The 26797-nt window shown below is 35.2% G+C and overlaps 3 protein-coding genes across 4 annotated transcripts; 1 reads left to right on the forward strand and 2 right to left on the reverse strand.

Moving 5' to 3' along the window:
- Nucleotides 1-641: 641 nt before the first annotated feature.
- ND-24 (NADH dehydrogenase ubiquinone) lies at nucleotides 642-7302 on the reverse strand. Its single transcript, XM_019056796.2, has 7 exons — nucleotides 7125-7302; nucleotides 6227-6286; nucleotides 5305-5367; nucleotides 3878-4065; nucleotides 2738-2945; nucleotides 2080-2156; nucleotides 642-815 (listed from the first exon to the last, which is right to left on the reverse strand). The coding sequence occupies exons 1-7, from the start codon at nucleotides 7158-7160 to the stop codon at nucleotides 722-724; spliced, it is 726 nt and encodes a 241-aa protein (XP_018912341.1). The 5' UTR covers nucleotides 7161-7302; the 3' UTR covers nucleotides 642-721.
- Nucleotides 7303-7312: 10 nt separating this feature from the next.
- Nucleotides 7313-14302, forward strand: Mnat9 (microtubule-associated Nat9). Of its 2 annotated transcripts, none has more exons than XM_019056800.2 (7): nucleotides 7313-7425; nucleotides 8235-8318; nucleotides 9346-9455; nucleotides 10505-10561; nucleotides 11710-11853; nucleotides 12804-12898; nucleotides 13556-14302. In XM_019056800.2, exons 2-7 carry the CDS (start codon nucleotides 8242-8244, stop codon nucleotides 13664-13666), a joined length of 594 nt encoding a protein of 197 aa, XP_018912345.1. In that variant the 5' UTR covers nucleotides 7313-7425; nucleotides 8235-8241; the 3' UTR covers nucleotides 13667-14302. The 2 variants fall into 2 exon arrangements, with proteins under 2 accessions (XP_018912345.1, XP_018912344.1); XM_019056799.2 differs by having other exon boundaries at nucleotides 7362-7573.
- A 555-nt stretch (nucleotides 14303-14857) lies between these two features.
- On the reverse strand, nucleotides 14858-26437 carry LOC109040753 (uncharacterized). The gene is made up of 10 exons (XM_019056791.2): nucleotides 26088-26437; nucleotides 25085-25210; nucleotides 24295-24392; nucleotides 22992-23275; nucleotides 22400-22518; nucleotides 21704-21897; nucleotides 20385-20499; nucleotides 18856-19014; nucleotides 17604-17814; nucleotides 14858-16241 (listed from the first exon to the last, which is right to left on the reverse strand). Exons 1-10 carry the CDS (start codon nucleotides 26149-26151, stop codon nucleotides 16004-16006), a joined length of 1608 nt encoding a protein of 535 aa, XP_018912336.1. The 5' UTR covers nucleotides 26152-26437; the 3' UTR covers nucleotides 14858-16003.
- Between the last annotated feature and the right edge of the window lie 360 nt (nucleotides 26438-26797).

Raw genomic sequence — 26797 nt, forward strand, 5'->3', positions numbered from 1 at the left:
AATTTTGGAATTTTTGTTATCAATGCCAGTAGATGGTTAGGCAAAGCTGCAAAACCCATCAACTTTGTTCAAAAAGTGAAATGCATTAAGAACATTTTCCAGAGTGTTTTCTCACCAAGCTCAACCAGCTAGGTCCTATTTTCAAAGAATTGGAGAGTCATCTTCTACTGTAGATACTTACATTTGGGTAGGATAAGGTCAAAAACAAATTTGGTCTTTCTGTCATGATTGGTTTATTGGGAACTTTTTTTCTGGAGCAGTGATTCGATAAAAGTTTGCAACTCTAATTGTTTTACGGATTTGATTATCAATGTAATTTAACATCATATCCTGCCTAACAAATTGAGATGACAGTCTGCGACAAACAATGTCACTGTAAAACTGTTGAAGTTACTTATCGTTATGTACTTGATTGAAATTCAAATAAATATATATAAAAAAAAAAATCAGATGATTTTTTCAATTGTACATTTTGCAAAAGAAAAAAATAAAAAGGAGGATGTCACTGACCAGAGACCAGGGAAAAAACTGTGAAACTCTTTTGCATTGTGCCATAAATTGCAGAGCTTTAGTTACAGTTCTGATGTCTGCAGAAATGTTAAAACCCAAGAGGAGTAGGAGCTCATACGCAGAAAACGGCATGACTGTTACAATAATTTATGATAACAAGTAAAACTTAAGAAGAAATAACAGTGAACTATCAGCTACTCTAATAACAAAGTTACAAATCTGGGCGGACTTTGAAACCTGGACCGGTGGGTTCTCCTGTCAATGATGTCAGACCTCCAGCAGGTTCTGCTGCATACCTTCCACTTCTGTAAAGAAAATAAAGACGAAGAAATTTTAAAAAATCAATTTCTGGGTTGAGTGACAACTCCTCAAGAGACAGTCAGCTTTAGTGTTATTTTGAACTGAACGGCATGATCATAGAGAAACTTGATCGGCTTGATACTAGAGGCAGGGATAGGCTAGTGATGATTAAAATTGCTCCTGATCATGGAGACCAAAAGTAGAGTTTCGTCTGAAATGGTAATCTTTGTCATGTTACGGCTGATGCATACTTCAAATTGCCTTAGAACAAATGTTATGAATTTTTTAAAAATCTCTTGACTAGAGATGAATAAACATCAGACTCGCATGTTTGAGCTTAACTTTTCAAAATCAGCCAGAAGCCGAAAATCCTAAGTAAAGTTTAGTATCTAATACTTGGTGTGAGTGCATTCAAATTCATTCAAAAATTTGGCCTTTGGCTTTGAGACAGCAGTGCTATTGCAACAATGCGGCAATGCTACTTCTTGCTTGCTCAGGTTGGTGCCTATGAACTCAACTTTGGTGGATTCCCAATAGCTACTACTACACCTGACACCCAATAGATACAGCCGACTAAACACATGTTCATAGAGTAAATTGGCTCAAAAATCACAATGGGTACATCAAAAAAGTCTGAAATCCACTCTTTAGCACGCAATCTGTATAGTTTGTGACACACTATTTCAAATTTACCACGTGTGGGGAGATTTTCTTGATAGCGAGCAATCAGGTTTGCCAGGAGAGAGACCTAACGTAAATAAACAAACAATCTCACAAGCTGTGATAAAAAGATTTCAATTGATTCACAGCTTTTTTTTTGCAAAACAAAGGAAGTAAAAGGCAATAAACGATTGAAATCATATGATAGAAAAATTTAGTGAAATCGTTTGTTTACTCACTGTCAGATTAGCTTTTTACTCCTCTGCCAGTGCAAACCTGGTCAGAGGTGACAGAGAAAAACTACCCACACACGCAGAGAACTTGAAAAGTGTGTTTTCAACTGCGCAGATTGCGTGGTAAATGAATTTTAGACTTTTTTGATGTGCAAAGCGTGATTTTTGGGCGATTGTACCTGTGAAGAGTATATTTAATTGGCTGTATCTCTTGCATACAACAGACCCATTCTACTACTGAATTTTGAATACTTTTTGCTTAAAGAACCTTGCACACCAGTGAGGGTAATTTTAATTGACTTTTTCTTGCATACATGTGTTTTTGAAAAATACTAGGGAAAATCTTCATTTCTAGATGACTCTCATAGATATATACCTGGGTCCTGCCCTCGGCTTTTTGCCATTCTTCAAATCATCAAGGATTTCTTCCGTGTCTTGCACAGTCAAATCTTCCTAAAAGGAGAAAGAAATGAAAGAAAAGTATTAGCTGTATGGAGCTGAGAAATTTTCTTCACAAAGTACAGTTCAAATTGTTTAATTTGTGCGCAATATTCACTCACTAATTAAAGGTGTGTCAATGATAACGTGAAACCGGATCACGTCTAGCATTTATCACACACCTTAAATAATTTCACTTTTTAACTCTTCAGTAAAAGATGTACTTAATCAATTTTTGAATGTACGAACATTTTCTGAGAAAAACGCTAAAGACATATTTTGAATTCCGAGCATTAATATTGGGAAATGTTCTTGCATGCAAGTATACTAAATCCAACTTTGAAACTTCAATCAACTGATTGTATTGATACATCTTTTTCAAATTTTACTTAAATATAGACAACACCTTTTCTCCCAGTGCTGTCAATACAGATGGCCAGCTCAGCAACAGCCCTCAAAGAACTTCTTCACTTTACCAGCAGTATTGACTTCTCTTCATTAAAATTGGTGACAGGTTACAGGACAAACACTACACGAGGAGATAGAAATGACTTTTAACTGTTATGGAAACTTCATTAAGTTATTAAAATACTTACATAATAATCATCGTTGATCTGAACCATTGGGGCATTGACACAAGCTCCAAGGCATTCAACTTCAGACAAAGTGAAAAGACCATCTTTGCTTGTTCCACCAACATCAGCACCTATCTTCTTTCTAATGCAGTCTACAATTTCATCGGAGCCGCGAAGCCAACAAGGTGTTGTTGTGCAAACTTGAACATGGAACTTTCCAATTGGTTTTCTGATGTCATGAAAAAAGAAAGTGGGATTTTCTCATAAAAGGTAACAAAAAGAGGCTCATCTTCCAATTACTGGTTTTAAAAAAATGAAAAGAAGGCAAAACATAGGATGAGGTAAAAATAAACGGGCAACTTCTGAAAAAAATAGAATCCAATTAGGTAGCTGCTACTTTATTTGATCTCAACCTGAAGAATTCATCATTGTCCGCTTCTAAAATTTGTTTGCTGGGAGAAAGAAGACATAACACAATCGCATCAGGAACACATGTTCGTATTGTCATTTAAACGTTATGACTATTTCAAACTCTAACATTTTCAACTTTGAAATCGACCTTAGGTTGCATGATTTTATCACTTGAGTGTCTGTAGAAACAAAATAACCTTTCAAACGCCATTTTCTGAAAACTCGTTTCATGCCTATAACCCTTTTCCCCAGAAATGTGTTCATTTCAAGCTTTAGGTTCAGCAATCCTCCCAAGAATCAAACCCAGGACGTCTTGATCATAGGACTAAGGCACTACAATCACAACACCACAAGAGGTTGACATGAGAACAAAGGAAAAATTGACTATCATCAGAAAGGGAAGGCTTAGAAACAGCCACCATTCACTTTAGTGCAGTTTAAAGTGAAAAATAGTTTAAGTGTGGTTGAATTCAAGGTGATTTTCAGTTATCACGAACGGTCTGGTGTAACCCCCCCCCCCCCCCCTCCTTCTGGAAACGCCACCCTCAACTTTCCCTTTCCTTTGGCCTTCCAAAATATCATTTGTAGTATGAATATAGAATTTCACGCAAGGAGGGGTATACTTTCCAAACATTCTTATGTATCATAATTTTAAATTGTATTCAGGGAAGGTAATAAGTTAAGAACAAGGTTAAAAAATTTATTCAAAATTGAAAAGTGATAGTCTTCACTGTTTCACGTAAAACGTACCTTATGAACATTGTATAAAAGGTAGCTACTTCATAGACTCTCATTTTAGGCATGTTGAGAAGATCAGCAACATGGTGCATGGCAGAAATCGGGAGCCAACCATATTGTCTTTGAGCTAAGTCCAAGAGCGGAATTACGGCTGCTCTTTGGTGACCTTCTGGATAGATTGAGATAATTGCATCAGCTCTCTGCAAGAGGAAAGAAGGAGTTGTTAAAATAGTGAAAGAATGTAATATCTTCCCTTAGAAGAAATAAATTTAGTTAAGACAATGAATCATTGTTGGTTGTTGGGCTTAAGTAATGGCACTAGTCGAGCATATAAGGTACTTTTTTTGTTACCAATCTTTTGCAGTTAGTTTTGATTTAATGTCCTCTTGCTGCATTCATTTCACTATGCTGCTCTTACTAAACTGGAATATATAATCATCTATTTTTATTTTCCTTTCTTCAACTTCATTCAGCCATTCTGAAGTAAAGGCATTTTTTTGTTCTCAGATTTGTCATTTGATTAATAATTTCTGTCAAAATTGTAGATAAAATATGAAAAAATAAAGTAATGGTTGCTCGTAGGAGTGTAGTTGAGGTAAATCAAATGGAATCAAACAACATAGACCATTGTACATCGGGTTATTCTTTTTCAAAACCGTACCTGCTTCATAGATTTTTTTGACTGTCCATATACTTAATTTTCTAGACTTGAGATTGTGCCACTTGCTGATGTAGTACAGTAAAATGAACTGTCCTGGGCATATCGGAGCTAACTTAATGAGGCCGGTGTTCATGACAAGAAGTGCCTATGCCAGCTTAGATATGCTTTGAGCCCAGTATTTTCAGAATTATTTGCAAAATTCTTGGACAGCACCTGCTGAGAAAAGAGTATAATCTTCAGCAGATTATCTCCTTTCCTTTGCGAGATTTGTCTGGCAGGCTTGAGAACATTCTACATGTCTGCAAAAGCTCTTAACTCAACTAGATCTTATCAGATTTATTTCATCAAAAATTCATCATTTTACTGAATTTCTTCGAAAATGTTTTACCTACCCTAATATCTGTCAGATTTTCAGAAAAAGTCCATGCAGTGTAACTTACTAGAGAATAGCTTTGACAACATTTTTGACCTTGCTCCTCCTAACTATTCTTTTTCAGACGACAAGAAGTTGATCAGCAGCAAGTACATACACTGAGAGAAAGGTTTTGTTAAATTATAAATTTGTTTTATAAAAATGGTGACATTTTTTCTTCCAAAAATTTTCATGATCTGCAAACCTGAAAAACACCTTACGTAAAATTTGCAATCAGTCTGTAAATTTTACGAAACTAAGTCACTGCTCCCACTTTGTACAAAATGAATTCGTAATTTCACCAAAACCTTTTTTTCTCTTTTTTGCGGTGCAGTGACTAAAATAAACTTAAAGTAATTGACTCACCTTTCTATTTTCAGGTGTGAATTCAAAGTTGACATCTAAATTGTCCTCCTTTGAATCTCGATGCTGAAAAAAAAAAAAAAAAATTAAGAACTAAATAAAAAAATTAAGTTTCTGATTTAAAATGCAACTTTACTTTTTCTAATTTTTGGAAACCTCAAAATGATTTTACGCACCAATGTAGATATGATTGCAGTTAAACACCATAAATCAAAATTACTTTTTAATGACTGAAAACTTTCCACTTTCAGTTTGGGGCTTAAAAAAGAAACTGTTAGTCAACCAGAAAGATTCAGAATCTTTCTATACTTCTTGGTTGTATCTCAATTTAGGTATATTTATCTGCAGAAAATCTTTGAAGTTAAAGCCTCAAAAAGAGTGGCAAAGACTGCTGAAAGGTTTGGCGAACCTCATTACTAAGTTCACATAGGTTGACTAATCCAGCTTCTCCAAACAAAAATACTACTTTAACTCAAAGATATAAGCAAATTAGATACTGTGAAATAAACTCAAGATTCGTAGCAGCATTTCACTGAGTTACCTGTTCCAGTTGTCTAGGTGAGAAATTTTAGGAATATTTTGCTTTCACCATACTTCGAACAATTTATATTAATTACACAAGGTTTGCAACCTGTGGTACATGAATAAGGAGTCTAAAAAGTACATTTTAGATACATACTGATCCAGTGAAATAAGCTGTCAATAATTGCCTTAGTAAAGTCTACGTCAAAGAAGTTGACGCACTTACGGAGAGCGATAGAAGATCAGCTGTCATCAGTTTACCATTGAAAAAAAAATTCTAAAATTGAGAGGGCAAAAATTTTGTATCAATTTACCTACAAATGCAAAAACTTGTTTGATGCGGACTCTAGGTACCTTTAGACATGACTTGCACCCACTGAAGATATGATGAAAAGATACTTACCACAAATAAGCTATCGTGACAACTAGCCGGTGAACTCTTGAAACCTCTGGTAGGACATACCTGAAAAATACAATAAAAGAAAAAACATTGACTGACGCTCAAAGTGAAAATTAAAAAAAAGCATACAACAAAATAACTACATAATGGTCCTGAATACTTCGCCTAATTTTTTGGGTCCTACAGGTATATCCTTGCATGGTGCCAGTTTCTCAAAATAAAACAAATAAAACAAAAACTTCTACGATGCTAAATGAGATTGAGAGACAAGAGAAACTATTTTCATCACCACCTGTGCGTCGCAGTCTCAGCTTCATGTAAATTTCAGCTTCCATGTAAGCCCATAATGGCTTGCAGTTTAGGGAGATTCATGAATGACAGCAGTTTACGGTGGCAAATATTTAGGTATAAGTGTGTTGATTGACAATAGGATGAAATAGGCAATTTTGTCACATGTCACAATGCCTCCCCTAAAATCCAGCATTTGCCATTTTGAGGTTGTTACTTCAAGGCTTGATCCTTGTAGGGAGTTGACGCTCCAGTGTTGCTCAGACCACAAAAGAGAGGTCTTTCAATACAGGTGGGGTGTCTGAAATAGAACTTAACCTGCGGGCTGATTATTGATGTCTTAAGGCAGCCCAATAAGACATCGAAATGCAGTATATTACATAGTAAATGTCGTTGTCTTGTCTTGTTGTGCTGACGTAGCATTTACAGTGGAGCCGCTGAATTTGGAGTCATGATTGTAATATTAGAAAATATAGAAATTTCAGTGTGATTTAAAGATTTAAGAAGGTTGCAAAAATTAAAAGAAAGACGGAGAGCAAACTTTAATGGCCCATTGCGTTGAAGGTTAAAACCTAGAAACAATCAGATAATTTAAAAGCAAGACTCCACTTACAAATGTCCTGAACACTTTACGAAGACTCGATTGCATGTTGAAGTCTGACTGTAAATTGATAATTCTTAGGTTTATTCGTTTTCTTGTGAGCACTAAGACTTTTGACTACTTATCACTTCTCTGACCACTTTTTGTTGCGTTCTTCACAACATAACCTCAATGAACGACCAACAACAACAGTAACAACACGAACACGATCCGTCTTATCTCTTATCAGCAAGTAGGGTGACAGTTTTGTCCACGGCGCTTTTCTTCCTAATCTAAGTACTAATTTAAAATCACTGAGAATAGCAGCATTACGGTAAGCTGGTTTCACAAAAATAGAGGATAGTTTTAGCAATCAAAACATTCGGATCCTTCAGGAGTTGAGTGTTTTTTCAGCTTTCCATTCTTTCCAAGTGCATGTGCATTCACTCAGAACTGGATCCATGTGTTCAGCAACATCTTGGGTAATTTGTTTTCTCTGAATAAAGTGTATTTATCCATCTATCTATCTATCTATCTCTTTTCACTCCTCTTTTAAACCGGTCATTCCAAAATAACTTGAGTAAAATAAAGAGGAAACTTAAATTCATACTTACCGAAAGTATGAGTCCTGATGACCATGCAATGGATTGTGATGAATCGTCTGTAATAGCATGAACAGTCACAGGTAACCACCCTTTAGAGCTTCTCAAGTACAGGTATATACCACTTTTCCTTCGATGAAGTTCACCATTTTTTGTACGATCTCATTAGAGACACATATCAACGGTAAAACTGCAGGCAAAATTTAGTTTACACTGTTAAAGTACTCTTTACCTATCATACTTTATTTTTTTTTTTAAAATTACAAAATACTCACTGTCACCTCTGTGAAACTTCCCTGATTTTCCCTTTCTGTGTAGGGAATAATCCAGTGCCAGGCCGAAGTCCAGTCTCTGTGAGAGGGAAAATGGAAATATTATAAAAATCTCACTAGGTACCTAAGTAATGATTTTTTTTTTGTTTTACGTAATACAGCCAAATCAAATAATATATCATGCTCATGATGAATAAGGTCTCTTTTAGCATTTAATTTATTACCAAATATTACATTTTAAGAGTACATTATAAAATTTTTATTTTCAGGTGAAGAATGAAAATAAATCAGAACATATCATTGGTTGGTTCACTTGTTTCGCTGGTTCCTTACAAGAAGATTCATGTACCGAAGTAGGTATTTTGAAGGAGTTTAAACTTTCCAGGTTTCAATGTACGACCGTGTACAACTAGACTCTCATACGTACGCCAAAAGGGCATGCATACTATGAGTAAAAGCAAATCGACGGTGTAAGTTGGCAATCATATAACTCGGTTTGCGACGTCGCAGACTTCCTGTCATACTTTATTTTTTAAACGGAAAACTACTCAACGGCAATTCTTTAAAACTGCCGGGATTTTTCTTCCCTGTGCAAAGAAAATTCTGCATAAACTTCAAGGAATGATGTCAATTTGTTCTCCTTTAAAAAATTAACATAGAGGCGGAGATTTTCAGACACCGCAAACGAGTTATGTGATTGCCGACTTACACCGTCGAAATGAGAGGTGTTTAATGCAATCTTCATCCCTCCTAAATTTTTAAACTCCATGATCTTCATGATATATATTATGATCAGTTTTAACTGGACTGAACCAATCAAAAAGGAGCAGAGTTACATTTTGGGAAAAAAGGGTTCATCCGAGTAGTTTTGCGCTTAGCTAGAAGCGCATTTTTGCCAGCAAAAAATTTGATGTCTAGAAAAAATATTTTGAATGTGAAAGTATGTGTCATATTAAGTAATTGGGTAAAATTTAATTTTAATATTTTATCTTGTGCGTTCTAAGAATTCCACAAAATTTTTCTTGATTTTAGCAATCTTTCCCAGCTCTGTAGAGTTTCAACCTACTTATACCTCAATAGGTACCCACATTAGAAAAACAAAATGTTATCAGGAAGAGAGAAGATTTTTCAACGATTTGTGCCCTACCGTGCACTTCCTAATATCTCATCACTAAGCTTCCCCTAATTAGGTACTATAGTACCTAAAAAAAGAAAAAAAAAAGAAACTATAGTAAAAAAAAGAAACTATAGTTTCTTTTTTTTAAAAGAAAACTACAGAAGGAAGGGATTCAAAAATTTATTACACTATCAGGATAAAAAATCAAAAAGCTTTCTTTGTCACATTCGGAATGATTGATGTAAATTGATCAATTTTCTTAGGTACAATCAATTTATGCAGTCTGCAGAGCTGCAGAAATTGACAGCATCGGAACCTCTCACTCTTCAAGATGAGTACGAGATGCAGGAATCATGGGCCGAAGATGAAGATAGTGAGTATGAATGTTTTATTCCTATATCTATTATGTAATATACTGTAAGTCTGAGCACAAATGATTCTGCAGACCATACCTAAATAAGAAAATCTGAAATTACGCTGAAGACTAAATGGATGTAGGAAAATAAGTACAATACTGGTAAGATGGTTGAGGGACCAGGTAACGCATCAATGCTATCATCCTTTTCCTGTTTCGAAAAGTACAATACAGATGGTTTTCATAGGCATTCCATAAACAGCTCCTTTTCTTAAGAGGCTCCACATGGTTTACAATGTGTTCAAGGAAGGTTTAAGGAGCAATCTTTAACACAGAATCATAGAAAACAAAGTGTTGACAAATTTTGTGTCAAATTCAACAGAATCACTCAGGAAATTTACCATACCTACCTAGCAAGGAAGAAACATTCATTTGCCACTTTCAAAAATAAGAAGTACAGAGGAAAATAATTTGATAATTTTGATGAACTTAAAGATACCTAGGTACTTAAGTACAATTTCAGATACCTACCTTAAAATTTTCAAAACCTGAAAAAATTTTTTTTCAATTTTTTTATTTATTTTAGGTATGTTGAATCAAATCATTATAAGCCCTTCTAAGGGTATATTTATGAAGGTACTGCTTTGTTGAATTTTACTCAAGATTCGTTAAAATTGTCTCGTTTATGATACTATATTAAGAGTCTTTTCAAAATTTTCTTATTCACATAATCATAAACCTAGTAGGAAAGGACCTATTCAAGGAACAACTATAAATACAGCTTGGGGCTCTTCACTACATTATGCAAAAATATCAGAGAATCGGAAGTCGAGTACGGATCTCTGTTAGGAATTGAATGCTCTTTAAATTTGATTTATTTGCTCTTATAATGTTTGATGATAGAGATGAGGATGAAGAGCTTGACACTTCATATTTTCACGTGAAATTCATTCCTCGAACTCTATATTTTACTGAATCTTAGTTTCATCACTCTCTCATGGTCCAAAACTTCAATCATTTCAAAATCTAGATCTCATGACGTTCTTTCTTCTTCAATATTGTTTTAGAATGCACTTTCATAGTTCTGGACTCTGCAAAACATAAAGAATCTCAGGATGAGGTTGGTAAGTAATCAAGAGATTCCAATTTTACATACTGCATTGAACTTTCTTTTAAAATAGGTATATTTTACAAATATATCTCTGAGAATCATTTTTGGTATTGGTTCTTAACACAGTATTTGCCAAAGTAGGCAAAGAGGCAGGGATGTAAAACTCAGTTTAGCATTATGCATTAACATGCCAACTGCCTGTATCAGTTCTAATGACGAGGTGAGGCTACTAAGTCACCTTCAATAATGGTTAGATTCTTTGAATGAAGCCAATGAATTAAAAGATGAGAAGAAGTTGATCAAGTTTTTGAAGAAATAACTCTCGGTAGTTCTTTGCAAGCTGTTTTTATGGCGATCAAAATTCCTGATTAGGTTCTTGCATCAGTAATATCGCAAACATTCCTCAGCCTGACGCAGGTTCCCTGTTCAGATTACGCATGCCCTGCTGTGGAATTTATGTCTAAAGCCGAATTTCCGTAAGAACCTGTATGCTGTTTCTACGCTGAAATGCCAGAACTCCCAAGTGTGGAATTCATCTCTATCGCCAACACTCCTCAGCCAGCCGCAGGCTCCCGGTTTCGGATGCCCTGACTGTAGAATTTATGTCTATTCCTGAGATTCCATAACAAACCGTATGCTGTTTTTACTCCGAAGTGCCATATTCCCGAGTTTGGAATTTATGTCCATTAACCACATTCCTCAGCCCGACGCCAGATCTCTGTTTGGATTACGCCGTACTGTGGAATTTATGTCTAAGTCAACAACCTGATAACAAAATTACTTTCTTGAGCTAAACTTCAGCAGTATGTACTATTTTACGTTTTCACATTAATCTCTCACTTCAAAAATTTAATTGGATCTGTTTATAAATGATAAGTTGACAGCAATACTGCAGAAATGCATATCTTGGTCTGCCATACTATAGACTTCCTGTCATACTTTATTTTTTACATGAAAAAACGCTGACAATGATTCGACACTTGTAAAGCTTACATTATTAAAATCTGAAATAAAGATTGCATTTGAATCATGAACCTCATGAATTCATCCGTATGTAAGAAATGCTTGACATGATTTGTGCAGCTGACAAAGCCGCACGAGCTGCGGAAAGTGCAAGTTTTTATTTTTAATGTTTTATCTCTTTTTTTTTTTTTTTTAAAGCATCAATGATAGGAGACACAAATCTGTACATCATTGAGAAAGACTTGAAAGAAAAGACAGCAGAGGCTGCTGTGATGATTGCTGATCCCAATTATCGAAGTAAAGGTTTCGGCTGGGAAGCAATGCTCCTAATGCTAAACTATGGTAATGTATATCCTCTTGAGCAATCATTTGTCTAGTTTTAAATAACTTGAATGCACTTATTTATATAGTGAAATAAAATTGACAGGCATTTCATTTGAACGCTAATTTTTGGTGTTTTACCAGAGCACTTTTGTTGATGTTTGATTCCAGTGAAAGCTTTTGAAGCCTTGATATGTACTTAAATAATTTTCAAACTTCCAATTTTACCATGGGCTCAAAGCTCTCTACATCTAAATGCTTCGAAAAAGTCCACATTGAGTTATTCAGTTTTTCATAGCAAGTTACCTGAGATAACAACAAAGCTAAATGTACCCATAGAATAGATGGAAATGTAACCATAATGCCGTTTTCCATAAATGGCATGGTGAGTGTATTTTTCTGATAGGGTTAAGAGGAATGAGACAAAAAAGCAAGTTTTATTATCATTCTAAATGAGTTTTTGAATACTCAAAGAAATACATCCTATGCAAAAACAGTGTTGGAGGTTAGTCAAGTCTCACTGATTTTTTCATCATGTAAAGTGAAAATTGTTTCATTTTTAGGTATATATAGGCATTAAAAGTCACACATCCTATTTCTAACAAATTGGTTGTGCATACCCATGGGGCCGCAAATTTGCATGTAAACTTTGCAAAATAAAGCTGAGAATTTCCAAATCTAAATCTGTGGTCCAATTTGAAAGCTGTCGCAGCTTTAAAAAAATGACGTTCAGATTTGCTCTTTTTTATCAGAAAGGAGAAAAATTCCCTTGATGGTTGTTCTAGGGAGGTGACTCAGGAATATTTTTAAATGAGACCAATGGCTCTTTTACCAAAACCTTTCACTCAACTGAAACTTTGAGTTGTGTTCTGGAAGGTTGGATCGACAGCTACTTTTGTGACAGAACTTGAAAACATAATTAAAACGTTTTATGTAGAATCGATCATTTATAAGTTTTTGTTCATTTTCAGGGATTGATGCTCTAGGAATAAAGAAGTATATTGTAAAAATTTCGACCTCCAATTCAGTCAGTATCAGATTCTTTACAAAAATGAGGTTTACAGAGGTAAGATGATCTGTATCATGATAGCTTCTGTTTTAGAGACTTTTTTCCTTCAATGGGTCAGTGGCATAACGTCTCTGCAGAATACCTGACAGTTAACTGCCTTGTAAAATTGTAGAAAAAACCAAAAGGTTCATTAAAAAGTGGAGAGGAAAAGAAGAAAAAAAGTGGATTAAAATCTGACCAACTTGTTGCCGACAGTCCTGATGATTCAACTAAGCCATGTCTTTAGTTGAGCTTCAACTCATCGACTAATGTAGACTCCTTCGCCTACTTACAGCCTGACAAAATCGATTATTTCTATCTTTTCGAGTCAAAAACATTCAAGAAATTACTGATAGCTCAACTCATTGAGTACTTACTTTAAGAAGATGAATTTAAAAAGATAATCGCCTCTGACCCATTATTCAAGTACGCAAATGCCAATTTGATGTCACTTGATTGACTACAAAAGCCCAGAAAAATGAAATGATAGATGAATAATACACTGTCTCAGTATCTAAATGGCTTGAGACCAAGAATTACGTCTTTCTAAATTTCCATCCTCTTTGTATTAAAAATAATTTTTTTAAATTTCAGTGCATGGTTGTCATTTCCAATTGTGTGACCTTTTTAGATGGCAAATTCCACAAAATTTATCAGTTTTCTTTTAATTTTTAGGAATCAAAAAGTGAAGTATTTCAAGAAGTTACAATGGTCCGCCCTGTTGATTTGGACTGGAAACAGTGGCTTCAGAACGAGATAAAGGATTACCGAATAGTGCCTTCTTGACAGATAATTTTATGAACATGATGATTCGGTTCAAAGGAGTTTATTGTTCCCTCCTTGATTAAAGAACTGGTGGCTTTTCTAAAGTCACATCAGACAAAAGTAAATAGGGGTGTTGTCTGATAATTTGGTAGTTGTTCACTTTCTGTGTGCAAATAACTGCGATACAGTTTTCTAATGGTGATCGAGAATTGACAGCGGTTTGATCGCGAGCAACATCGCCGCTGAGCGCAGAGACTTAAATTCATCAAACCAAAAGGAAACAGCTGCTAACTTAGCTGACTACACCGCTAGTTACTTTAACTTACACTTTTGTTCCAAGTAATACTTCTGAACAAGGTTATACGACTAAGGGTTTCAAGCTTATCCGGAAAAATTCACTGAGGTTAGTTTATATCAGAAATACCACACATTTTTTTGAAGAAAACGAAATGCTCTACAACAAATATTTTCCTCATCGTGAGTTTGTTCTTCCACCGAAAGTCAGTCTACACCTAGGATGCTTTCCTTTAGTGGTGCAAAATGTTCATAAACCAACAAATCAGTTGCATGTCAAGAATCTTTGGCAAAATTCTTGGATGAAATATTTATTGTGAAATTTATGTACAAGAATAAACCCAATTTTTGGATTTTTTATCATTTTTATTGAATTCTTTAACCTAGTGCTGAGATGGTAAAAATGGGATGGGCCAGGGATAGGGGGATTGAAATGAAGCAGTTGAATTTGACATAATAATATTTTTACAGCCTACAGGAACTGTTTTTGCTCTGTTCGCTGCTGCAAAAACTTAAAATTTGAAAACATTTTGGAAAGTATGGTTGGGTTAAAAACTCCTTGATAATTACAAAAAGTCCTGTTTTCCCTGTCTTCATCATGGACAGAAGGTCCTAAAGAAGGTTCACAACATAAAACACACAGCAGTCACAATAGTACTGGTGTACCACTGAAGTCAGATCTTGAAAAGCAGATCTTCAGAGCTTCTGAAAATTGCATAAACTGAGGCCTAGAAATCATAACACAGATGTACTTTCTAGTGGAGACCGAACTTCCTAGGGAGTGCTAATGTCATTCATTGCACAATCGTCTCGAGAATGTGGGACAAAAAATGACCTCAGCAACACACCAGCACCACATGGTATGGTGCTAGTGTGTGATGGCTTGTATGCATTTAAATAAAAGAAAACAAACAAGGATTTGAACAGTCAAAAGACAAAGGAATTTGTAATCATGAATCAGGCATTCTATAAGATTTTCAATAGAACAACTTTTAAAATAATGTTTTACTTATTTTCTTAAAAATGAGACAACGCGTTATCTAGGAGGATGTTTAGGTACCTAAGTCAATGTGAAAATCACATGAAATAAAATCTTTAGGGGAGGCACTAGTTCTGAATATACTAAGCATTTTTATGTACTTTTCAATTGAAAAAGGACAATGACAGTTGATTTTTGTCAAAAATTCGTCCTTTCACAAAAGATGGAATCAATTAAAAATTAAAATTTCAAGATCACGATTCCTGTTTATACCTAAAATTTAAGGAGACCAGTGAGATTTCTGAACCATTGAGTCACAGGATCAACGGGCAGGTAGTATTTGTGCAAAAGAGAAAGTGCTATAGATTCAGCAAATGAACAGTTGAGTGGGGAATAGAATTAAAGGTACAACAGAATATAAATGAAGCCGCAGGTTTGGCTCAGTCACTTCAGTTGAGCTAATTTTATCAACAGCTTGATGTTTTTTTAATACTTTCCGCTCATCTTCTGGTCTTCAGAGAGTTATCTTAGGATTTATTGGCCAGCCTTTTGAGTTTTGGGTCTCGTGGGAGCCTTGCAATGGTGACTAAGGAGTGGCAACATCATAATTCCCCTCCAAGAATCCTCGGAAAAATCATAATGCCTTTTCTGTTCCTGCTACTGATCCGTCTTTGTCTAATTCTTCAGAATCTCGAAGATAAAACTTTAATACAATTCATCGATTACAATTAATTTACAAGATAAGACGAGAACAAGTTTCCTTGAATTGTGAATTTACAAAATGTGTACATAATGAAAACATCAATTTGCATTTTATTGAATGGATGAATTTTTCAAGGATTAGTCAAAACTCAGTGTTATGAAAGAACGATACCGCTTTTCTTCATTTACATAAAGGAATCATCAAAAAGGCCTTGCAGAGAATCTCAATCTTGAATGATCTATGAGTTATTGATCCACTGTTAATGCTTTCGATGTTTCTAAAGTGCCTCCTTCCCAAGATTCTCACTTTTTGAATTAAATCTCTCTAAAGAGTCACACACTCAAACGAGGGAGCTTTAGTTTGAATCGCTGAGATACATAATTTACAATAGACCTTGCATTTCTTTCATGAACTGCATGTAAGCATCATCCTTCGTCTGTTGAGTGTTTTTGCCTGCATTCTGACTAGGTATTGCTTTTTCAAACTTGGCTTCTGTTGACTGGAGCACACTGCTAACATTCGATTTTTCCGTTGTTTTGGTCTTGGCATTAGACTTGATATCATCTTTCTTCACTCGCAAAGCAGTTGGTACAAATCTTGTTACATCAGCACTTAGATTTCTGAAAAGAAAGCAAATAGAGAGTTAATGTTGTACAATAGTCCCAATCGTTAGAGGGTAAAATATAACGATGATGTTCAGGTTCGCACAAGAACTTAAAAATTTAAAGGTTACAGGATAACTTGGACCATACTCAATACTTAACGTTGACAAAGCCCATGTATGACAATTTAAAACAATAATGATGCTCAAAGTGCCAAAAAAATAATTTGAAGTTAATGGTGTTTTTAGTTCTGAGTTTAGTACACTAGTTTTAGTACACACGACTAACACTACCTTTTGCAGGCTATGCGCATAAGTCTAATGTTGGTGGCACTCAGCCCGTTATTCTGCAAGTTGCCCTTGGTGCTTAAAATAAAATGCCACACCTAACTCAATTTCCTCAGTTATTGATGATAAGTCTTCCTGCGCTCATAGTTCAGGAGGCCTCAAAGACAGAGATATGGATATGGCTTTGAGAATGTTGCTGGTGGTTTCAAACTTTGTTAATGTTTTTGGTAAAATGCGATGGACCATTAGACGGTAAAAATTAAAGCACCATAAGAAATTATTTTCAGGAGTTACCACACAAAATATCGTACATTTTGATCTTTCCCTTTTCAATTTGGTCATCAAGCAGTTTCAACAATGTAAGTATAAGGCGTAAAAAGCCCCCCTGCTGAGGGGCGGAATTAGAGACTAAAGGTAGAAGTATTGTTGAAGGGTAGAAACACGGGTATATTGGCATATTCAAAGGAGCCCTGTTCCCTGAAGTCAATCAATCCTTAAAAAATAGATTATGTCACTCATCTGACTCCTCTCCTCAGCCACTAGTTTTTATGACGCAGATTATGGTCAGTGTGTACATTAAAAATGATTTCAATCTGCTCGAATCTCTGCGGGAGATTACCTCTTGAAGAGGACAATTAGTAATTTTTGGGCATTAAAAAACAACTCGAGAGTAATTCTAATTATCTCTAGTCGACAAATTTAGACAGTTTATGAATAAAGAAAAAGGAAACTATGATTACTTTACTTTACTTATCTCTCCTTTTTTTTCGTTTATTAATATTTTATGTTTAATGCCTTCTGCTGCTTGCGTATGGTCATACTTCCATAGCCTAAAAATGGACAGGAATTACATGCACTCTCACATAGGCAGGTATTAGGTTGCAACAGCGAGCAACTGCTACAAACTCCCTTGAGGCTAGTTATTAACTCACTTTTCTGATAGGCAATAGTCTTGTTCGATTGAAAATTATGGCACGGAACAATGTAGACTTTGCGTGAGTGCCGAAAAGAGATCTCTGAAGAAATTGCAGTACATGAATAATTTCTGAGAAATATGCTTGCATGGTTGTTCATTTGGATAAAGAAATCATACCTTATTTGAGCTTTAGCTTCAATAGTTGTGCCAGATTTACTTGTTGCGGTACTTTCAGAGGATCTGTTAATGAGCTGCGGAGCCGCTGACAGAACGTTAGGAGTTGCTGTCGATGCAGATCCGACCGAGTTCATGGGGAACAACGGAGGAGGCCCAGCCATGGGTGGCAGAGGAATACCGGTGGGAAATCTTATCATCCTTGGAGGCATTCCTGAAAATAAAAATAAAAATGGAGAATTCGCACACAAAAATTGTATTGCTTCATCTGAGAGTGCCTAATGAGCTGAGTTCGCAGTATTTTTCATAATTTTTCTCTGACATGAGAAATTGGAGGAAAATAAAAAAGGGAATAAATGTGAGAATATGTGCTGCCTTATGATGTCATTTGGCGGCATTTTCCAATTAAACACATGCATTTTAGCAAATTAGGTTATCTTGTCATATTTTCTCTAATAATTGTCCAATTTTGAAACCAAGGATATCCTTGTGGTATCATTTTAAAGATGAAATTCACTAACTTTAAGACATCTGCAAATTCTCTATTGTTGGAGGTAAAAATTTGAGGATGAAAATCCTGTTTCAAGTAAAGCAACCAATTATTTGGGTTTATAACTGATTGAGCTTTCTTTGCTAATAATTACCATTCTACATCTAGATGCAACAAAGTTTGCGAAAAAACAGCAATTGCACTTCATTTAACGGTCTGGCAATAACTTTAAGTGATGCAGAGATTTTTTAAAGCTATTTTGGTAGATTTAAAACACAAGAGTGATTATGTTTTCAGTTTATGTAGTTAGCTTTTTCATTTTCTAAAGCAGGAAAACAGCTGTTGCTAAATTAGCTGGTTTTTCTTTGCATAGAATAATCAATGATTGCAGCAGAACCAGTGGTATCTTGCACACATACGTACATTGAGGATTGTGTTGAAAACAGCACTCAATTTCTGCTAATTTACGAGAGGGTGAAAATTGCTCATATCATATGCCATTAAAAGAGAGAAAAATGACTGGCCAATACAAAAAAGACCGTGCATGTGTTGGAGGGAAAATCAAGCAGAAAAAATTGGTTTTTGGTTCTTGACTTCGACTGAATGGTCAAGACTTTTGAGTACTACAGAATTCTTTTACTCCGAGACCTTTGATTTGATTCTACAAGAGCAGAACTGGGAGTGGAGTCTTTGAAGATTATGACAAGCACAATCAGCTGTTCATCAATAGTTTTTTTTCAATTATGACTCCAAGTTGTAACTTACCTGGTGGTGGTCCAGGTGGTAATCGAATGTTCATTAATCTGGAGGGAGGTAAACCAGGAGGTGGTCCTGGCGGCATGGTAGGAGGCCGTCCTGGCGGTGGGCCTGGTGGTAATCTTATCATTCCACCTATCAAAGGTGGTGGAACTACTAGTGGAGGGGCTGAAAAATGAGATTGAAGAGTCATATTAGTAGATTAGAGAAAGTTAAATAAGACGTATTTTGTTTGCCGCAACAAGTGTTTCCTGCTACCGATTTTGTGTTATTTGCGTCACTTTTTCACAACCAATGAGAGCAAAGCAGCTAGAAGTGAGGTTAGAAACCTCGTAACAATTCTGCAATCTGCTCCGGAGCACGTTCCAAGTGTTTCGCATCAAAATGTTACGACAGCGTTGCCATGTTGTGCAAAAAAAATCCAATTAAATAAGCCACGCCCCCTCATTTCCGGTAACACTCAAACAAAATACGAATGTTACACACTGATGCGAAACAGTTTCGATTGTTACGCCAAACAAAATACGTCTATAGTGCAACGATTGTATTAACATGTTATCCTCATGTTAAAAGATTCAAATGGAGAAGTTTTCCCTTCGCAAAATATCTGATTGGGATCTGGCCATAGATCTTGGTAAAAAGTCTGGAGAAAAATATAATTTTTGGGTCTTTTGGAAAAATGAATCAATTTCAGACACTGCCGAGTCACTCAATGTGACTTAAGAGCTATATTCTGAAGGAGTTGATCATTTTATTACTGTTGCTTAAGTTTGCATCAGATGCATTCCCAGGCTGCTAGTCAAAATTTAAAAACTACGGCTTTTTGGAAAGTCGAGAGAATGCTCACCTCACCAATGATAAAGTATTAACCCAACACGGGAACAATTTTTGAGAGTAAAAGAGACAAAAACATATTAAAAACTCCACTCTTAAGTCAATTTTTTGGACTAAATTGATAAATAAGTTTTAACAGGAAACTTTAATAATCCTATCGTAAAAAAAGACTTAAAAGACGTAAAAAAAGAAAGACCAAAGAAGCACTGAAACAAGCATACACTGGACTTTCCATTGACAAAGGAATTTTTAAAAACGCCCACTCTTGGCATCATAAAAGACCGGATTAAAAAATATTTAAGAGTAGTAAATTACATCTCCTTAAAAATAAACGTATGTATTTTAAAGTTTTCAACAAGCTAGATTTTTGAAACTTTGGTCAATGCATCGCAAAAATAAGTGTAGAGATTTTCATTTTCATAGCTCCATCTGACACCACTGTTCTCTACAATAAACTGGTGCAGTAAAAATTATGGGCACATTTGACAATGATAGGGGTTTGTGAAGTCTGTAATTTGTTGCTGGTCAGCTCTTGGGCCAATTTTAAAATTCGTGGTTTATGGAAAACTGAGAGTATCCTTGATTCAGTGTTCTTTTGGTTTGCTTTCTAGCATTAGTGGTTTTTGGAGAATGAAATATAGACCCTCTTCAAAATCCAACCTTATAATTTGTCGTTTCAACGTATTTCGCCCATAGTTACTTACCTGGAGGTAATCCTGGTGGCAGTAGACCAGTTGGAGGGAACAAGAATGGATCTTGTGAATCTAGTTGATCTGAGTTTTCATTACCAGATGATCTACTTTTGTGGACCTCTTCAATCTGAAAAAAGAAAATAATGTTACAGCTCACAAAGCAAATCAAATATTACGTATAAAATTGCTCATACATGGTCAAGGAAAAGAGAGAGAGAGAAAAAACATTGCTTGGCCTTGAGTTCTTTCGAATTTCCTTTATCAGCTCCTCACTCAAAAGTGAGAACAATCTTAGTGCGTTAAGTTAAGTGCGTATTGTCTACGCTGATGAGAGTAAATTCCACTGCCAACCATTTCGTGTTAGATTCAGCTTTTACAATATGTGATCTCTGATTAATTTTTTTAACATTACATATGGTTTTTGGTGCTTTCAACTTCAGCAATCACTTATGCTAAATCTTATTTTTGGATTACTTTAGAAAATACTATACTCTACTAATAGTTTGCTTGATAAGAACCAAAATTCTCATGAGTGACAACAGTGGCTGGCTTGGCCTGTTGTCAACTTTTGATCAAAGGCTTCTTTGAGAATCAACAAAACATCAGCGCAACATCTCCATGAAAAAATTACAGTCTAAAAACACTGAAAAATTGTCTTTTAAGCTCTGATTTTCTTGTGACCAGCACATAATAAGTTTGTTTTAAAAAGTTAACATACTTAGGAGGATAGATTTTCCATCGTCTTTCAGACCATCATAAAGTATATAACATAGTAATTGATTAAAAAATCAAGCTACAAACCAAAATAAACAGGAAATATTTCAAACTACATACAGATGAGTTTCTTGTAAGTTTTATATATTTTCTCATCTACATGAAGTCTGAAATATTACTTGTTTATTTTGGCTTGTAGCTCGATTTTTTAATCAATTACTATGTTCTATACAGCTTAGCCGGCCAAAATTGGCAATTAAATGTATAATATAGGTATGTATATACAAAAAAAAAAAAGAATAGCAAAACTCGGCCAGTACTGAATTGTTTCATTTTGTGTACAATTTCCCTTTTCACCGGAATACAATTAATTTTCTTGAAAACATGGGAAGGTCTCGGGGACTATTTTTCCAATTCAGCAGAAATATACCTCCTGAACAATATACTACAACAGGTTCTCATCTACATAAATTCTGTTTTAGACAACCTTTTATTAGTGCCATACTTAAAATAAAACTGCGAGGGCAACAATGACTCAAGAGGCAATACTGCCACTGTACTCGTATTTTTTCAGTCACATACTCTAAAGGAAAATATCACAATGACAAGAACCATACCTCTTTCATAAAAGAATCAATATCTTGACCAGCCATAGCTAACATTTTTTGCTGCAAACTTGTGGGCCTCAATCTATTGGAATCATCTTCGTTTTCATTTCTCTCTTCATCTGACTCATCAGCATCCTCTGAGTCGGATTCATCGTTATTTCCTGCAAACCTTATTTTTCGTCTCATTTTGATTTTCTTGGTATCTGTAAAGTAAATCAGAAAAAAAATGTTGAAGTGAAAATGTTCGGTAACTTAAATTGATAAATTTAATCTAAAATTACTTTCCAGTGATTCTACTTTGTTGTGACTTGTCTTAATTTAATGAAGAATAACAGGCGATTCGTAAATAATTAATTAACATAATTATAATCAGAATTTCACCGGTTTTAATTCCACTTTTCTCTCTTTTCTTTTTCAAACTGATGGGATACAAACTTTTATTGAACTTTTAGACATCATTAAGAGGAATTTTATCTTGAATGGTTGTACAGATTCAAATGGATCGACAAATTTTAAATTTTCTCTTAATAAGATAAGGCTACTGCAGACACAAGTATGTTTATTAAAAAAAAGAATAAAGCAATTTTCAAATTTTTTTGAAGTACGAACATTAGAGTGTGTATAGAGGGTAAGATCTTCAAGTAAACAGACAATGACAAAAATAAGAGGACTTAAGACAGGAGACAAAAATTGTGTTATCTTCACCTTTATTCAGATTTGGTTCATCTTGTGCACTAGCATCAATTATCTCATCATCGCTAAAATCTGGTGGAGGTCCAGGAGGAACACCTGGAGGTGATTTGGACCTCGTTGGATGAGGAGGGCTGAAGGACAAAGAAAGGTAAACTTCAATTAAACTTTATGTTGAAAACAATGCAAGCAGAAAAATTAATACATATTTACAAAAGAACGCAGACACTTTTTGTAGGATATAGAAAATAAATGATAAAAATTGTGAAACAATAGAAGAGTAACAATGTTCAATTTATAAGGCAGACACTGTAATTGAAGTTTTCTCTAGGTCCTGAACAATGCGAAAATATTCAAAAGTAAAGATTTTTCTACGAGATAAATTTACTGCATGCTTCAGAGTTAACTGCATGATTCCGAAAGATTTGAATAAATTTTACAACCATCAAATGTTTTAATTTTAGTCCACCTTTATCAAAGTATATGTATGTACACAAAAAGATAAAATCAAATTCAGTTTGAGGAGCATAGGTTTCAGTGAGATGTAAATAAAGATGAAAATTAGTACACAGACAAAAGATGTGAAAGTACAATTTGTGATGCAAACCTGTAAACAGAGCGCTTCCTTAGAATCCCCGTAGCAGGCGGGGGTGGAGGGAGTCCAATTTCTGGAAGTGATGTCATCATAGGTGGTAAAGGAATTTGTGACGGTATACCTCCGGCAAAATTAGCCAAAGAATCAGTCCCCAATTGTGGAAGAGGAATATCATCAACAATAACTTGTTGGGCATGTTTCACAGAATCATAATGGGCCAGCAAAGTGCTCCTGCGTTTTTCGTAATCATGTTCTGCCCTTTTCAACTCTTCCCACCGGTCAGGGTCATCCTTGATCTGAAATTACAATCAGAAAAGTTCCATGCAAGTCACATTAGAGATTCAAACTGATAATTGTTGTGTCACTTTGGACATTTTAGGTATTTTTGGTTCTTCAATAGGTTTATAATATTGAGCTAATTTACCTTTCCTCCAAGCCTTAGAGTTGATTAATTTTTCTTCGTTCTTCAATTAGAGTCATAGCAGTCTCAACTGCTATCTCAAAGTTGCAAATAACTTTTAATTAAAATTATATCACAAATATGTTACAGTAAAAGCTTCAAACGGGTGATCGTGAAGATGACGTGAGGATCTCACTATGGTTCTCTGCCTTGCGTCTTATCCAGGCTAGCGTTTAGTGCTGTCTCAGATTTGAAAGAAGGCTCGGCTGGAAGGTGATTGGATGTGTCTAGCTGTAACGTTCTAATGAGAGCCAAGCTGGTATCTGCCTCTCAATAGGACCTCAGCAAAGCACCTTGAGTGCAACTGACTATGTTGAACGCTCTCTCTCCTCAGTCTTACACTCAAAAGAGTTCATTTCAATTCTTACTTTTGATTTGTTGCTTTTTCTGGCTTAAATGGATTGCGTTTAACAGAAAGGAACCAAGCCACATCAGCTATTGCCAAATTTAACCGAGTAATTTAATTTTTTTACAAGAGAACACGTGTATGGATTCTTTTGAATATTTAGAGGAATTTGCTTCATACTATGGAGAAAATTCACTGAAATTTGCTTGAAAATCCACACAACTGTTTTCTTGTAAAAAATTAAATTGCCAAATTAAATTTGGCAATAGCTGATGTGGCTTGGTTTCCTTCTGTTTAACGTGGTCCAAATTTAGCAGTGTGGACTTAGCACTATTTACCATTCTGTTATTTAAAACTGAAATAAAAAAAAAATTGATCTAACGATCTTGATGTTATGGAGAGAAATTAGGGGCATTGTTTATGCATTAAGCTGTGACTGATTAACACGACAGACAATTAAGCTGGCAACAGCTGGCATAGCTGTGATGATAGCACAAAAAGATACTTACATACATCTTCATCACTCGGTCAAGGGTATCTCTCAATTTTTTTCGTTTTTCTTTCAGCACTTTTTCATTTAAGGGTGATGGTTGTAGAACATTGAATTCTGATGGGGAAAAAAATATGAGAAAATATTACTTTTGGCACTTTAAAAAGGCAAAGTTTTGATAAATTAGCAACCAAATAGGAGAATTGCTGCAGAGTACACAATTTGTGGCATAAAAATTACCATCGGAGGATATAGAGTTAATTTGAATGTTAAAATACAAGAGATTCCAAAGAATGAGCCAATTTTATTTTTTTGAATGATTGAAACAAGGAGAACAAAGAAATTTGGTATCCTCAAATATGTGGTAAGAGGAAGAGGCTCTTTCTTGGTATGAAATTTTTTTTATTTAAACATGTCTTAAAACACTTCCTGAGGAGCAAGGCCAACTATAATGTCGGTAAATTTTCTAGACATGTTTCCTTAGGAATGAACTTCTATAATTATTGTTGTTGTTATTTATTGTTGATATTTGTTGCTTGCTTGGCAGCTGTATCTAGGACGCCGTCAAAAATTTTAATAGTAATTTTTTGACAATAAACCTTATCTATCTATCTAACAAAAATTGAAGGGTTGGTTTCATTTCATTATTTGAGAAGAAAATAATTTATTTTGAGGAGAAAGTCAGCTTCCTGCTATTTATGGCTAATAGCATACTTTTGTGTTATTCACATGGTACAAGGGCTGATGATTTTGCATTTGAGAAAAGTAAAATAAAGTTAGCGACTTAGTTCTTCATTTTAGTCACATACCCATTTGATCAATTTTTTCCATTTCATTGATGAGTTGCAGAGGATCTTTCCCTTTCAGAACAGCCGTTCGGACCAATTGTCTCTGGCGTTTGTTCTTCTTAAGTTCTTTCTTTCTTGCCTCTTTTCCTGGAAACAAACATTACATGATATGCATTAAAAATTAAAAGATTCAATGAGGTTACTGTAATTTTTTTGTTGAAATTTTTGAAAAAGTATGCTTGATTACATTGATTTAAGACACGACGACGACTTAAAGATGCCTTCAAACTACCTGGTTTTTAAAACGAGCTTTGATGTTAGTTTTCTTGTGTTAAGAATGAATACTTCAACATGATTTTTTTCCTTTCTCTCCAATTTAGTATATCCATTACTACAAAAAATCAGTTTTGTCAACTGTTGCTTCACAGACTTTCAAGTTGCAGGATAGAACTTTCTACTACCGTCAATACAGTCTAATTAGCTGCTAACCTGCCATTTGAACCAGAGAAAAACAAAAGAAAGTCTCTAAATCTGACCCTGCACAAAAACTCTCAGAGCTCATATCAAATAAGTTGGCAGTTCTTTATTCTGTCACATGTAATTAACTTTTACAATATCTTCTCAGAGGAAGGTACGTATTGGTTTATACTATAAATGTGCAACAATGTTTTGTCAATACTCGATTGCAATGGGATGACCATAGCCCAGTCGCTTCCAATTGGAAAGTAAATAGCTGCTGAAATAGTTGACGTGGGTTCCTTAAAGGGCTTGGAGTCTATTTTCTGTACATTTGGAGTCCAGTGAAACCTGAATGTTGCATCGGGTAGCACATCCTCAAATAGTAGGTGGTTTTGACAGAACTCTAAGTCATGATCACAACAGCGTCTGAGCAACACAGCTTGGCGCAGAAATGAATCTGTCACTACTTTCAGTGCAATATTACGAAGCTGTATTTTCATGGGAGAAAACCAATGTGCCCAATGAGTTGGAATAAAACTAAGCTGTATTGTACTGCAATACTTACTTGCTTGATCAGTAGGGTTCATGTATTTACCACTCTTGGTGGTATTAATTGATCTTCGACCCATTTTGAAGATTAAATGAACTGATAAAACTCCAAAAGATGATCACCGCTTAAAAAGCACACCGAACCAATGGCCGATCTATGTTACTGTGAGAGCGCTCAGTTTAAATCTACAAAAACATGAAACTGATTCAGATGCTGACCACATTTTGAGAAAGTGAATAAGCTAATTACTGTAAGAATTATAACTCGAAATTGAATGTAAAATGCACCGAAAATAATTATAGTCCACAGCGGTATGCAGAAGTCGGATGTTCAGCAATAACATAACCTAATGCTGATTGTTTACGTCGCCAGGGACCAGTTCTATAGGACCCTGGACTCCCGTAAGAGTCAATGTAAAAATTCGTGAGCAGGTACTAGTGCTGCTATCGCGCGTAGGATCCTCGCAACTCACTGCTGTTATCAGTTGTTGGACTTCATTAAAATCCGTAGGATCGCGTATAACTGCGAAAAATCGAATTTTTCGTCTTACTATAACATGCGGCGGGCACCTCCTTGTCGAAAGGGGTCGAAAAACGCCAAAAATATATTTATTTTTCAAGAATTCAGCCGCCTTATGTGTTATTTTTCAATCTCCGGCTTAACCTCACTTTTGGAGCGGGCGATGGATGAGTCGAGGTTCGGGGGGAAGGATCCTCTGAGTTGAC

The sequence above is a fragment of the Bemisia tabaci genome, chromosome 5, assembly GCF_918797505.1.
Source record: "Bemisia tabaci chromosome 5, PGI_BMITA_v3".
Taxonomy (NCBI): Eukaryota; Metazoa; Arthropoda; class Insecta; order Hemiptera; family Aleyrodidae; genus Bemisia; species Bemisia tabaci.